Source organism: Pongo abelii, chromosome 16 (assembly GCF_028885655.2).
Source record: "Pongo abelii isolate AG06213 chromosome 16, NHGRI_mPonAbe1-v2.0_pri, whole genome shotgun sequence".
Taxonomy (NCBI): Eukaryota; Metazoa; Chordata; class Mammalia; order Primates; family Hominidae; genus Pongo; species Pongo abelii.
The window spans coordinates 44,683,833-44,697,996 of NC_072001.2; the positions used below are offsets into that span (position 1 = coordinate 44,683,833).

The 14,164-nt window shown below is 43.5% G+C and overlaps 2 protein-coding genes across 18 annotated transcripts in view; both read left to right on the forward strand.

Annotated features, from left to right (window-relative positions):
• Positions 1–10,554, forward strand: part of MGA (MAX dimerization protein MGA) — a 159,336-nt gene extending 148,782 nt beyond the window's left edge. For all 16 annotated transcript variants that reach the window (XM_054532609.2, XM_063716590.1, XM_054532610.2 and 13 more), the window contains 4 exons: positions 131–242; positions 520–753; positions 3,256–3,432; positions 4,336–10,554. In XM_054532609.2, the coding sequence (XP_054388584.1) occupies positions 131–242; positions 520–753; positions 3,256–3,432; positions 4,336–5,612 (1,800 nt within the window). In that variant the 3' untranslated portion in view covers positions 5,613–10,554. The remainder of the gene's footprint in view (positions 1–130; positions 243–519; positions 754–3,255; positions 3,433–4,335) is intronic.
• A 636-nt stretch (positions 10,555–11,190) lies between these two features.
• Positions 11,191–14,164, forward strand: part of MAPKBP1 (mitogen-activated protein kinase binding protein 1) — a 59,994-nt gene continuing 57,020 nt past the window's right edge. For both annotated transcript variants that reach the window (XM_054532625.2, XM_002825335.4), the window contains exons 1-2: positions 11,191–12,941; positions 13,504–13,726. In XM_054532625.2, coding sequence (XP_054388600.1) covers positions 13,613–13,726 — 114 coding nt within the window. In that variant the 5' untranslated portion in view covers positions 11,191–12,941; positions 13,504–13,612. The remainder of the gene's footprint in view (positions 12,942–13,503; positions 13,727–14,164) is intronic.

Sequence of the window (14,164 nt, forward strand, 5' to 3'; positions counted from 1 at the left end):
TTAATGGAATTTAAAAATTCTCTTAAGATGTCAGATTAAGTTTTTTTTCATTAGAGAAATTATATAGGCCTTACCTGTGTTTAAAGAAAGAGTGGATCAATTTTCAATAATACCACTATTTCTATTCTAGGCCTTCAGTGAAATTCAGGGACTAACAGATCAGGCAGACAAATTGATAGGACAGAAAAATCTCCTGACTCGAAAACGGAATATTCTGATACGGAAAGTATCATCTCTTTCAGGTGAGATAAGTAAATAATCTCTGGTAAAGAGCATAATTACAGCTTTATCAAGAAGAAATCCTCAGTAGATCTTTCAGATACTTAATTGAAAGCTTGGCTGCCACAGTTTACAGCACAGTTATCCTTTGACTGGGTGGGTTGTTTCTTGTGAATTGTAATCACCTTACTTTCCATAGTTTTTGGGAATATAGTTAAAGCAATTAGATTTCCGTTGACTCTGTTTCTTATTATGTGGGGTAGTGCTGAAAGTGCTACTGTATTCTCTGTTAACTTACAGGTAAGACAGAAGAAGTGGTCCTGAAGAAGCTAGAGTATATTTATGCAAAACAGCAAGCACTAGAGGCACAAAAAAGAAAAAAGAAGATGGGATCAGATGAGTTTGACATGTCTCCCAGAATTAGCAAACAGCAGGAAGGATCTTCTACATCATCTGTAGATCTTGGGCAGATGTTTATAAATAACAGGAGGGGGAAACCTTTGATTCTTTCCAGAAAAAAAGACCAGGCCACAGGTAGGAGGGACATTCTTTGCTTTCCTTAATGTAGATGTACATCAGTAGTTGACTTTACTAGACTAGACCACCTTCTCTTGTCCACATTTTTAGTTTTGTGTGTTTTTTTTTTTTTTTTTTTTGGAGACAGCTCTGTCGCCCAGGCTGCAGTTGCAGTGATGTGATCTCAGCTCACTGCAACCTCCACCTCCCAGGTTCAAGCGATTATCCGCTTCAGCCTCCAGAGTAGCTGGGACTACAGCGAGCACCACCATGCCCAACTTATTTTTAAATTTTTAATAGAGATGGGATTTTGCCCCGTTGGCCAGGCTAGTCTCGACTCTTGACCTCAAGTGATCCACCCGCCTCGGCCTCCCAAAGTGCTGGGATTACAGGTGTGAGCAACCACACCCAGCCCACAGTTTTAGTTTTAATTAAACGAATTAAAGATGGGTTGTATAAAAAGTAGAATATTAACTACATTAGATTTTGGTTTCTGGTTGTAATACACACTCATGCAAATCCTGAGAAGTTACCAGTCCTGGTAACATATTAGTCTATAGTCATGTATTTTTAATGAGTAGTTTTTTAAACTTATCTTTTCAGACTTTATACTTGACTTTGTGATTTCCCTGCAGTTCTACTGATGGGTTTAAGAAGTTGGGTCTAGCTGAGACCAATAAATGGGAAATTTTTTGTAAAATTTAATTTTGTCAAATCAGGCTCTATTTTTCTTTCTTCCTTTTTTTTTTTGAGACAGAGTCTTGCTCTGTTGCCCAGGCTGGAGTGCAGTGGTGCAGTCTCGGCTCACTGCAAGCTCCACCTCCTGGGTTCATGCCATTCTCCTGCCTCAGCCTCCCCAGTAGCTAGGACTATAGGCGCTTGCCACTACACCCCGCTAATTTTTTTTGTATTTTTAGTAGAGACGGGGTTTCACCGTGTTAGCCAGGATGGTCTCGATCTCCTGACCTCGTGATCCGCCCGCCTTGGCCGCCCAAAGTGCTGGGATTACAGGCGTGAGCCACTGCGCCTGGCCATCAGGCTCTATTTTTCATCAGATCACTTACTTATTAATACATTGCTATTAAGAAACAGTAGGCCGGACGTGGTGGCTCACACCTGTAATCCCAGAACTTTGGGAGGCTGAGGCGGGCAGATCACCTGAGGTCGGGAGTTTGAGACTAGCCTGACCAGCATGGAGAAACCCTGTCTCTACTAAAAATACAAAATTAGCCAGGTGTGGTGGCACATGCCTGTAATCTCAGCTATTTAGGAGGCTGAGGCAGGAGAATCGCTTTAACCCGGAAAGTGGAGATTGTGGTGAGCTGAGATCGCACCATTGCATTCCAGCCTGGGCAACAAGCACGAAACTCTGTCTGAAACAAAACAAAACAAAACAAAAACCCCAAAGTAAATTGGTCTTAACTTCTTATTACCATCTTGATTTTGGAAGTAAAGCTATATTGATTTTATATGTTACTTATATTCTTAGAGAATGGTATATCTGGCTGGGTGTGGTGGCTCATGCCTGTAATCCCACCACTTAGGGAGGCAGAGGCAGGAGGATTGCTTGCACTCAGGAGTTTGAGACCAGCCTTGGGCAACATGGTGAAACCTGTCTCTACTAAAAATACCAAAATTAGCCGGATGTGGTGGTGCACACCTGTAGTCCCAGCTACTTGGGAGGCTGAGGCAGGAGAATCACTTGAACCCGGGTGGCGGAGGCTGCAGTGAGCTGAGATCACACCACTGTCGCACTGTAGCCTGTGCGACAGAGTGAGACTCCATCTCAAAAAAAATTAAAAAAAAAAAAGAAGAATGGTATATTTTTTTTACTCTTTAAATGTTTGGATAGCCCAGTGTATGAGCCAAAAAAATCTGGTGTGGGTATTTTTTTTTTTTTTTTTTTGAGACGGAGTCTTGTTCTGTTGCCCAGGCTAGAGTGCGGTGGCACAATCTCGGCTCACTGCCAGCTCCGCCTCCCAGGTTCACACCATTCTTCTCCCTCAGCCTCCCATGTAGCTGGGACTACAGGCGCCCGCCACCACGCCTGGCTAATTTTTTGTATTTTTAGTAGAGATGGGGTTTCACCGTGTTAGCCAGGATGGTCTTGATCTCCTGACCTCGTGATCCACCCGCCTCGGCCTCCCAAAGTGCTGGGATTACAGGTGTCAGCCACCGCGCCTGGCTGTTTTGTTTTGAGGAGGGCCTCACTCTGTAGCTCAGGCTGGAGTGCAGTGTCTCGCTTGCAGCCTTGACCTCCTGGGCTTAAGCAATTCTCCCACCTCAGCCTTCCTAGTAGCTGGGACCACAGGTGCACACCACCATACCCACCTAATTTAAAAAAATTTTTCTTGTAGAGATGGAGATGGGGTCTCACCATGTTGCCCAGGCTGGTCTTGAACTCCTGGGCTCAAGTGATCTGCCTGCCTCAGCCTCCCAAAGTGCTGGGATTACAGGCATGAGCCACCACACCCAGCTGAATGCCTTTTATCTATAATTAATTTCTGATCTTTCTTGCAGAAAATACGTCACCCTCGAACACTCCACACACCTCTGCCAACCTTGTGATGACTCCGCAAGGGCAATTGCTCACCCTAAAAGGTCCCCTATTCTCAGGACCAGTGGTAACTGTTTCTCCTGATCTCTTAGAATCTGATCTTAAGCCTCAAGTTGCCGGTAGTGCTGTGGCTCTACCAGGTATGTCGTAAGTGTTGTCCTCTATGGGAAGTGATAAAGTTATCCCTAGCATCTCACAGTGACCAAGGAAGGCTTTGGATGTGTTCTGTAATGATAAAGAGCTATTCTGTTGGCATTTGCCTTGGTAAGAGGTGGCCCTATTTTTAGAACACATTTGGCTTGAGCTGTGATACTGTTTGGCGTGTTTTACACCTGGTATTGGGAACCATTTTGTGAACACTAGTAATTTCTAAGAGGAAGAATAAAAAAGATGTCAGAGGGAAAGGAAGATGTTAAATGATCATGGTCTTAGGTCTTGGTGTTGATAAATATTTGTCAGTTTTTTGTGGTGCTCAGAGATGATAACAGTCCTGCATTATGAGCCCTATTCACTTTGAGCACTACTCTGTTTTGGGGCAAAGGGTAAAGTTGAAAGAGAAGCCTCACTTGGGTGATTAGGTTCCAGGCAACTAAATTTCTATTAAGGTGAAAGAGTCTCTTTGGTAATATTAGGATCCTAGTTACTTTATTGCCATTGCCAGCCAAAATTCCTTGTCTCTACCTGTTGCCAAACTCACTCTGGAGGACTCATCTGTCCTGGTTCCCATGCTGCCTTTAGGGCTTCATTTTCTGCGCTAAGTAGCAGTTAATTAGGTGAACAGAATCAAGATGCATTTCTGCCTTAGGAGAAGAACTAACTTGGGGAGCATTTCTATAAAATAATTAAATGGAACTTTAAAAAATGGTGGAAAGAGCCTTTGGTTGGATTTTAGTTGAGTTTTTCTCATCTTTTTGATAAAAGTAGAGTGCTGAATTTAGACTACAAATCCCTAAGATGGTCATATGATATGACAGAGAGAGAGAGAGAGGTGTTAACACTGTAGATCTAAATGAATTTTTCTTTTTTTAATTTTTGTTTTTCAGAAAACGACGACTTATTTATGATGCCACGAATTGTTAATGTGACATCATTGGCCACAGAGGGAGGTTTAGTAGATATGGGTAGCAGCAAATATCCTCATGAAGTTCCTGATGGCAAGCCATCTGACCATCTGAAAGACACCGTCAGGAATGAAGATAATTCCTTAGAGGATAAGGGTAGAATCTCTTCCAGAGGAAACAGAGATGGCAGAGTGACGTTGGGTCCAACGCAGGTTTTTCTGGCAAACAAAGATTCTGGTTATCCACAAATAGTTGACGTTTCCAGTATGCAGAAGGCACAAGAGTTCTTACCTAAAAAGATTTCTGGTGATATGAGAGGGATTCAGTATAAATGGAAAGAGAGTGAATCAAGAGGGGAGAGAGTGAAGTCAAAGGAGTCTTCATTTCATAAATTAAAGATGAAAGATCTCAAGGACTCAAGCATAGAGATGGAACTGAGGAAAGTAACATCAGCTATAGAGGAAGCAGCTCTTGATTCCAGTGAACTGCTAACTAACATGGAAGATGAGGATGATACTGATGAGACACTGACTTCACTGCTCAATGAAATTGCTTTTCTTAATCAACAACTAAATGATGACTCTGTTAGCCTGGCTGAACTACCCAGCTCTATGGATACAGAGTTCCCAGGGGATGCTCGGCGGGCTTTTATTAGTAAGGTTCCTCCTGGAAACAGAGCAGCTTTCCAGGTTGAGCACTTGGGAACTGGTTTGAAAGAGTTGCCTGATGTTCAAGGGGAGAGTGACTCTATCAGTCCCCTCCTCTTGCACTTGGAAGATGATGACTTTTCTGAGAATGAAAAACAACTTGCAGAACCAGCCTCTGAGCCAGATGTCCTTAAGATTGTTATTGACTCTGAAATAAAGGATTCCCTACTTTCCAATAAAAAAGCTATTGATGGAGGGAAGAATACTTCTGGCCTCCCTGCAGAGCCCGAAAGTGTGTCCTCACCCCCCACCCTACACATGAAGACTGGCTTGGAGAACAGCAACAGCACAGATACTTTGTGGAGGCCTATGCCAAAGTTGGCCCCTCTAGGTTTAAAAGTAGCTAATCCTTCCAGTGATGCAGATGGTCAGAGTCTCAAGGTGATGCCTTGTTTGGCACCTATAGCTGCCAAAGTTGGGTCAGTTGGACACAAAATGAACTTAACAGGGAATGACCAGGAAGGCCGGGAAAGCAAGGTGATGCCTACGTTGGCACCTGTTGTGGCTAAATTGGGCAACTCGGGGGCCTCACCAAGTTCTGCAGGGAAATGAACTTACTTGTCCTTAAGCAGAAGCCAGGCTGTGAGGGGAAATTGATCTCACCTCCTTTCTCTGCAGGCATCTGTTTGTTTGTGTCTTAGAACTTGGATCCTCGACTTCGATGATGCAGTGGATAATGATGGGAGAAAGGGGGGTAGGGTGCTGACCCTGGTATAAGAAGTACTCTGAAATTCTGATCATGTTAAAATGTGTTACCTCACTTGTGGTGCTGGGTCCCCTCATCCTCTCTAAGAAGATGTGATCCATTACTGAACATGAGGTGCCCCTCTTACCCAAGGAATTTATAACATGACTGGCTCCACAGTGGTTTCTAGTTCTTCCCCCACAAGCGAAAGAGCTGTTTGCAACTTTGGAGTTGCTGTAGACTGAACTGTAGCTTGTAGCTGTTGAAGTGAGTCCGAAATCTAAGGAATGTGATGGACTTGTGCAAAGGGATCCAGAAGAGACACTTTTTAGCTGATGTTTCAAGAATAGGGAGAGAGAGGATGGGTACCATGGAATACCAAAGTGAAGGACTTTGTGTCATTCAGCAAAATTTTCTTTTTTCGTATCCCAAGTAGCTCCCATTCCCTCACCTTTTCAATCAGAATTAACAAATTCAAGCCTTCGGTAAAGTAGGGATGCTTTTAACTTTTATTATTAAGTTAATTATTTTGAGATCTTAAAAAAATAGTAGTTCTCCCTTATTATTTTTGTGGGCATTGAAAAGCTCATTTCACAGTACCAGGGATTTTTACTGGGAGTATATATTTTGGAGGTAGGCATAGAGGGAGCCCTACCCCCTCCACAAATTACGTCACTCAAGAGACAGCTTAAATAAAATGCATTATCTCCCCAGACCAGAGACAGTGGCCAAAATAAAAAATCATGGGGCTGGAAATTTCCCAAATCAAACCAGCCTCCTGGTGCTTGAAGGTTTCATTCACTATTACCTGCACAGGATGTAAAGAAAAGTCACAGTAGGCACTCTTTACCAGGGAAATAAGGCAGTATTTGAATCACAAGATATATTTTTTATCTGCAACCATGGATTCAATGATCTGTAGAGCTTTTTCACTCATTAGCTGTCAGGATATGAAGGACTGACAGTCTGTAAAGATATTTATATTTTTGTATAGTTGTTTTCATAGATTTCTCAAAGGCTGAAGTTTTCAACCTAGAAGATGAGATTTGTATTGAGTATAGAAATGATGTTTCCTATCTAGTTTGTAAATAATCATGGTGCACTTGAGGGGTCTCTTGGAAACTCCTGGGGGGCAAGAATCACTATTCTGAAACTGTATAGACTGGGATTTAGCTGCTGCATTTTGCCTTTCTTAAATAATTATATTTTGGAATGTAACCCCTGTTCTGTCTTCATTGACAGGATTTGCTTGTGTTGTTAAAACACTAACACAAGAGCTTCCAGTGCCTGGGCCGTGCCTAGGTGATGCTATTTCTTCTATATCTCCTGTCTTCTTTATCCCAAATCCCACTCAGCGTATCTTCAGACCTAGGTTGTAAGACCAACTTTGGATTGGATCTAGCCAGTGAATTATTATTTCCATGGTTGGTTCCCTTTCTGTTAACTCTGGTAATCAACAGATTGAAAACGGTGGAAGAACTTCCTCTGAAAATTGCAGTGGGAGCAAATTCTTGTTGGTTTTGTGCTGCTTGCCTTTCTAGATCTGCTCATCAGCACTTAACCTTCCCTCCTCTAAAGGTTACTAAAGAAGCCTGAAGTAGGTAAAGAGTGCTCCTCAGCTTCTTATTGTCCTTCCACTCTTTACCCAGCAGATTTCATTCAATGCCTTATCCAAGGAATCCAGCACCTGTCTCCCCTGCTAATAATTGTCCTTAGAGATGCTAGTACTTTAATCCAGGTATAGCAGTTTCCCGTTATTTTCTTGCTTGTCGTTCCCCTACATTTCCTCCTGATTTCCCAAGGCTCTTTTTGTGGCTTTTGAGGGTCAGCCAAGGAGCAGGCAAGTGAGTGAACAATCCTCAGGAAAAGAAGGACCATTTTAGCTTAACACTTCCTTTTTTTTTTTTTTTTTTTTAAAGAAGAATATAGGTAAACAGGTAATGATTCTTGATTGGAGATACTACTTGACTCTTGATGAGAGTTGTATGAAAATGGAAATGAGGGATGATTCCAGGCGTTTTAGGGGGAAGGCTGCAGATACCATTCTAACCCCCAAGATACTGTGTTCTCAAGACCTCTTAGAACTAGGTGTTGTCAGGGATAATTTGAGGAGGGCTTAGTCTTCAGAACAATGCTGCAGTCTTGACAGAAATCTAAAATCTCCAAAAACTCCTACCCTTTAACCTTACCCTAGGGGGAACTGATCTATGAATATTACATGTGTGATTATGAAAGGTGAAGTTGAGTGAGAGGAGTTGAGGAACGTGGAAGACAGTGAGCTCTCACCCTAACACTATAAGAAGCATGATCTCAGTAGACCAATAATTCGCCTTTTTATACATCTGTAAATAAATGGAATGTTTTTAAGAATATAATTATGTCAGATTTAGCATTTTCTTTTATATATTAAATATATATATATATCTTTCCTTTTCTGCTTTCGAAAAGTGACTATTTTTTTAGAAATCTAAGAACAGAAGTTTGGTGATTGAAAGGTAGAATATATAAACCTGAAATAAATCAGTTAAAATAATTAAAGCAGAACTTGGTGTTGGGAGGTTTGTGCCAACTTGGAGTAGAGAATTCTAATTCCCTAAGACATATTTGAGAGAGGTGCCACTGAAGTGGTTTTATCATAGGAATCCTTTCCTTTTCTCTAAGTTTCTGATATGCCATTTGGGGGAGGTTTTCGATGTTCTAATCCTTGTAGCATGTTTTACATGGAGGCTTCAAAATTGTGTGCAACCTGATGGCAAGTATTTGTTTTAGAAGTCATTCTAAAATCATTCTAGTGTCAGTATGAGCAAGGCAGTTTACCTGTTAACCTTGGGGAGTAAAGGTACACAAACACAGTCTTTTAGTGGTAAAGGACAGTAGGTGTTCTTAAGGGAAGATATGTTAAAGAGTTTGACAGTTAACAAAAACGTTTAAAGGAATCCTTTAGACATTCAACTACTCCTAGTCTATTAAGGTCACTAACAGATCAAGTCCAGTTATATAAGCTTCATACAAATTGTTCACTTTGTGTAATTTTATAGTACATGCAATAGTTTTTTTCCTGGTATTACGGATGAAATACCTGATGCTAGGCTCTTCTATAACAAGTTTGAAAATGTTTTGAACACACAAGAAAGGCAGACAATCCATATGTTATTTTGGGTTTAGTGGTTCAGATAATTTTTTTTTCTAACTATACTGGTTGAGATATTTGAAATGGAATAGGGTGATGCACTTTAAAAATTGGTCTAGAAAAATAGTGACAGCCCTTGTCCCTCACTCCAGAATTAAACAACAACAAACCATACGCAGCACATTTTCCAGGTACTTTTATAGAGAATGACTGATAATCAAGAATCAGAATACATTTCTTGCACAAAACTGTTGGTTTTGAAGAAGGTGCTGTAAAGGCATCAGTACTTCATGTCATTGTATTATCACTAATGAAATTTTTATTTTTATTTTTTTTGAGGCGGAGTTTCGCTCTGTCGCCCAGGCTGGAGTGCAGTGGCGCCATCTTGGCTCACTGCAAGCTCTGCCTCCCGGGTTTACGCCATTGTCCTGCCTCAGCCTCCGGAGTAGCTGGGACTACAGGCGCCCGCCACCATGCCCGGCTAATTTTTTTGTATTTTTTGTAGAGACAGGGTTTCACCGTGTTATCCAGGACGGTCTCAATCTGCTGACCTTGTGATCCGCCCGCCTCGGCCTCCCAAAGTGCTGGGATTACAGGCGTGAGCCACTGCGCCCGGCCTACTAATGAAATTTTACATGGACACAAATATCTAGGTGCAGGGAAAATTAAAGCTGAGATATTCAGACTCACTGCCAGTTGGAGGAAAAAAATCAGTTATAATACATTTTTTTGAATAGAGGGAAATAATTTGATAAGTACAACTTTTTGTTTGAGGCATAGCTAATGTTAAGACATGACTGAGCTGCTTTACACATAAGTGTTGAATAGTGATGGTGGTGCATTAAGAGGATGGGAAGACTATGGGATGAGTTGGAAATTTTGAGACAAATCTAAACTACTAATTTCTATTGTTGTAAACTCTGCTGGTAGAAAAGATTAAGTAGGAAAGCAGTCTTGGAAGCATGGTTTTGAGATCCATTGTGTTTCCAGCTGCAATCATTGATCTCAGCTGTTGCACAGTGCCTTGCATGTAAAGGTGCTCAATAAATATTTGAATTGATGAGCAAATGCTTAGACTGTTTCCCAGGATCTTATAATTATACCTTATTTGCATGTTATGCCTAGGGTGAATTTTAAAATTTGATCTAATGAGTATAGTGCTAAACAGACAACTATATAACGTCTATTCCCCAGACATCTAGAATTTCAGAAGCTGGCAAACACTATGTATAGCTGTTTAGGACATATAAAAGAATAAAGTGTTAAATAGTGTATGGATGATGAAATACTTATGAAGAGTTAACTGCATTTTGGAGGATTGGGATAGCAAGTAGAGTCATGCGTCACTTAATGATGGGGATATGTTCTGAGAAATGCACGTTGGGTGGTTTTGTTCTGCAAACATCATAGAGTGTACTGTACTTACACAAACCTAGATGGTGTTGCTTAACCACACACCTAGGCTGTGTTGCTCCTAGGCTACAAATCTGTACAGCATGTTAACTGCACTGAATATCATAGGCAGTTGTAACACATGGTGTTTGTGTGTCTACACATAGGAAAGATACGGTAAAAATATGGTATTATAATTTAATGGGATCATGCGGTCATTGAAATGTATACAGTGCATGACTGTAAATCTGAGTGGAGAAAAGTGAATAATGCTTCTGTTCACATTAGACCTGGGAGTGTTATTTTCTGAGGAATTAAGAATGGGAATAGCCTATAGCTTATTCCTATATTGGTATCTCAAAGGCAGTGTAGTACCTAGACAATAAAAGTTGGACTGAATTGTGAAGAATTAAAAATGTGTGGGCCGGGCGTGGTGGCTCATGCCTGTAGTCCTGGCGCTTTGGGAGGCCAAGGCGGGCGGATCACGAGGTCAGGAGATCGAGACCTCCTGGCCAACATGGTGAAACCCCATCTTTACTAAAAATACAAAAATTAACTGGGCGTGGTGGCGCATGCCTGTAATCCCAGCTACTCGGGAGGCTGAGGCAAGCGAATGGCTTGAAACCGGGAGTCGGAGGTTGCAGTGAGCTGAGATCGCCACTGCAGTCCAGCCTGGGGACAGAGCAAGACTCTGTTTAAAAAAAAAAAACAAAAAAAAAAACGTGGCTTTGGCCTAAGACTTCCAGTACCCAGATTCCAGACTTAAGAAATCCTCATTACAATGCTTTCAGTTGTTTTTCATGAAAGAAATGACCAGTGATACTTTGTAAACCATTTATCTGGCCATGAGTGATTAGGTGAGAAAACCGTTAGCGGACACCAGAATAATCTGGAGAGGATTAGGGACGGCTCTTGTGGGCACATTTTTACTCTAGTTTCATGGGTGGAGATGGCATCTGCCGTGGTCTGCAGCATACAAGTAAAGACACCAGGTGGCACCATTTATTAGCTTTCACTCCCATGGAGAGGTCACATCATGTAACAAGAGGTTGAGGGAACCAACTACCTCTTGCATATTGTAGCTAATGGTTCTTGCCTTCTTCCTCCAGACTTGGGAAATAAATTTGAAAATCATATTTTATGTTTCATAATATTTGCAGTGCATGCTTGAAGGGAAGAAGGCCATGTGCTGTTGCCAGTTGGTCTTCCAGGAGGTGACATCCATTATCTCCATGTCAACTTGTGAGCTTTACAAATCTAATTTTTAGTATGTGGCTACAGTATACACAAGCACATGTGTGCTTTGCCACTTGGCTGTAAAGGCTCACCGTTGTACACAAGCAGTGAGTTTAGGGGTTCTTCCCTCTTGTTATCACATGTCATCACAGGGCTTCAGAAGATCTGGATAGGGTGAGACAGACACACCAGTGTAGTACTCCCTTGGGTCCCTTGTCTTTGGCTTAGGCTTTTGCATAAGGTATAATAATTTGTTAGAGGTTCTTCCCTCTTGCAGACACATGTCATCTCCACAGGGATTCAAAAGATCTGGGTAGGGTGAGACGGACACACCAGTGTACTATTCCCTTGGGACCCAAGTCTCTGGCTTAGGCTTTTTCATAAGGTAATTTCTTACGGTAGTAGTCAAGTGGAGAATACTCAGGAAATATATATTTCATGTAACATTTCCGTGTATTCCCTCTGCCTCCCCCAACATGAGTTAGAAAAACTACCCGTCGATCTAATAGCAAGCTCGACAGTGACCTCAGCAAGGAACAGCCCTAGATAAAAGGATTCACAAGTAAATGGAAGGAGGAAAAGATCTGGAGTAACAAAGTCCTGGTGAGCTTTAGGTGAGGAAGCACAATGGGTTGTTGGAGGCTAAAGAAACCATGAAACCTACAGTGTTATAACATAGCACATTCACTTCTCTTTCCCCCGCACGCCCAAAGCTCTGTTCAAGGCCACCCTTTCCCCTTTCATAATGACCAGGTTGCCCAGTGCAAAGATACTGTTCTTAGCTATTAAATTGCATTACTCAGAACAATCCTTTCCACGTTGAGTCTACGTGCTGGACTGGCTGCGAGCAGAAACTACTTCAGTCGCTTTAAATCTCAACACTTGTGGTCGCTGGGAGCAGAGCTTTTAGGCTGTAGCTCAGTCTTGTAATTCTGAGCTAGGAGTTTCAGCTACGGTCCCTCGGGCCTATCAGATGACAACCTTAACACCCTGGAGGCGTGGTTATCGTCTTGGGGCTCTGGGAAGTGCAGTTCCATGGGGGACCAGGCCTGATAATACCATAAAAGGCTTGGTTCTCTCAATTCTGAAGCCATGTTCTGTTGACCTTCCTCTAAAAGCATTACCCGCAATTGTGCGGATTCCGTGGTTCCCTAGTCCCAAGTCGTCTGCTTCCTGGGCGCTTTCATTGGCTCCGCCCCCGTAAACCTTGCTCGTCCTCTCTGGAAGGGCTCTCCTGACTACAGGCCGCGCCCCTCGCGTCGGCTCCGCCCACCCAGCCCGCCGCTTGGGCCAGGCGGTAGTTCGCGTTTTGAGCCGATCGTGCCACCATAGCTCCTGCGGCTGCCTCTACCGCTGCCGCTACCGCAGCGGAGCTGAAATTGCCGAACGCGATGCCCGAGGGCGCTGTGAGCGGGGTGGCCCACGCTCGCCGAGGCTGGTGAGGCTGGGCCCGAACGGGGGCGCTGACGAGTAGCAGGGGCCTCAGAGGCGGGTGAAAGATAAAGGTCCAGAGCCGCTGTGGAGGGTGGAGAGCGAGCTCTGGAGGATAGGGAGTGGGGGAGGGAGGATCCCGTGGCAGCACGAGTTGTGGGCTACGGCGAGCCCCGCCGCGCCGAGTCCCCGTCGGCGCTAGCGCAGGTGTCCAGGCCTGCGGAAATCCTTGGTGGTCTCGACGGCCTCCTCCCTTGGACACTTACAGTTGCCATGGGAACAGTTGGGCATTAACGGGAACCAGATCGTCCACGAGACCAACTAGGGCCCATCCCATCCATCTCGCAAGTTAAACGCCTCTGGCGGGCGTGGGCCTGGCATTTCTTCGTGTCTTAGGATTTTCCCCCCCTTTTTCGTGAGCCTTTCCTTCCAACGTTGTAAGAAACTGTGCAGGGCTAGAAGGTGGGGATGAGGGAAATGGTGAGAGCAATACCCAGAGGTAAAAGCTGCAGACTTCGCTAGGCAGAAGGTAAGACACTGTGATACTAAGGTGGCTTCTGCCATCTCAGGTCAGTGAGAGGGCATACTGGGAAGCCCTGTGGAATGGGAAGACAGTGCCGCTGTTGAGACAAGACCCAGGACTGGACCGGGGACTGTCCCAAAGGGTTTCTCGTCATAATGGCTGTGGAAGGGTCAACCATTACCAGCCGGATCAAGAATCTGTTGAGATCTCCATCCATCAAACTGCGCAGGAGTAAGGCAGGAAACCGACGAGAGGACCTCAGCTCCAAGGTGAGTCCTGTTGGGATCCACCTCTTTCCAAACCCACCGTCTCCTGCTCCATGTTCCTCGTTAACCTTCCTGTTTCTTGGGAAAGATAACTAGAAGCTTTTGTTGACTCTAAAGGATCACATGTGATCTCTGCAGGCAATGATTTGGTTTTAGGTTGAAGGAAAAAGAGCAGCAGGGGTGGGCATGCTGAGATTGATCCATGAGAAGAGGTGAATAGTAGGAAGACCACCTGGGTTCAATTGTGGCCTCACTATACACTAAGCATGTGCTTGGGAAGCCAGTTGATATGCTATGACTCAGTTTCCCTTTTTGGGAGAGGACAATAGGAACACATACCTTGTGAAGGGCTAAGCTGTGACTAATGTAGCTGCAGGTGTTAATGTAACAGCTGGGGTTATGTAAGGCTGTAGTGGGAAAAAGAAATATGCTAAAACACCT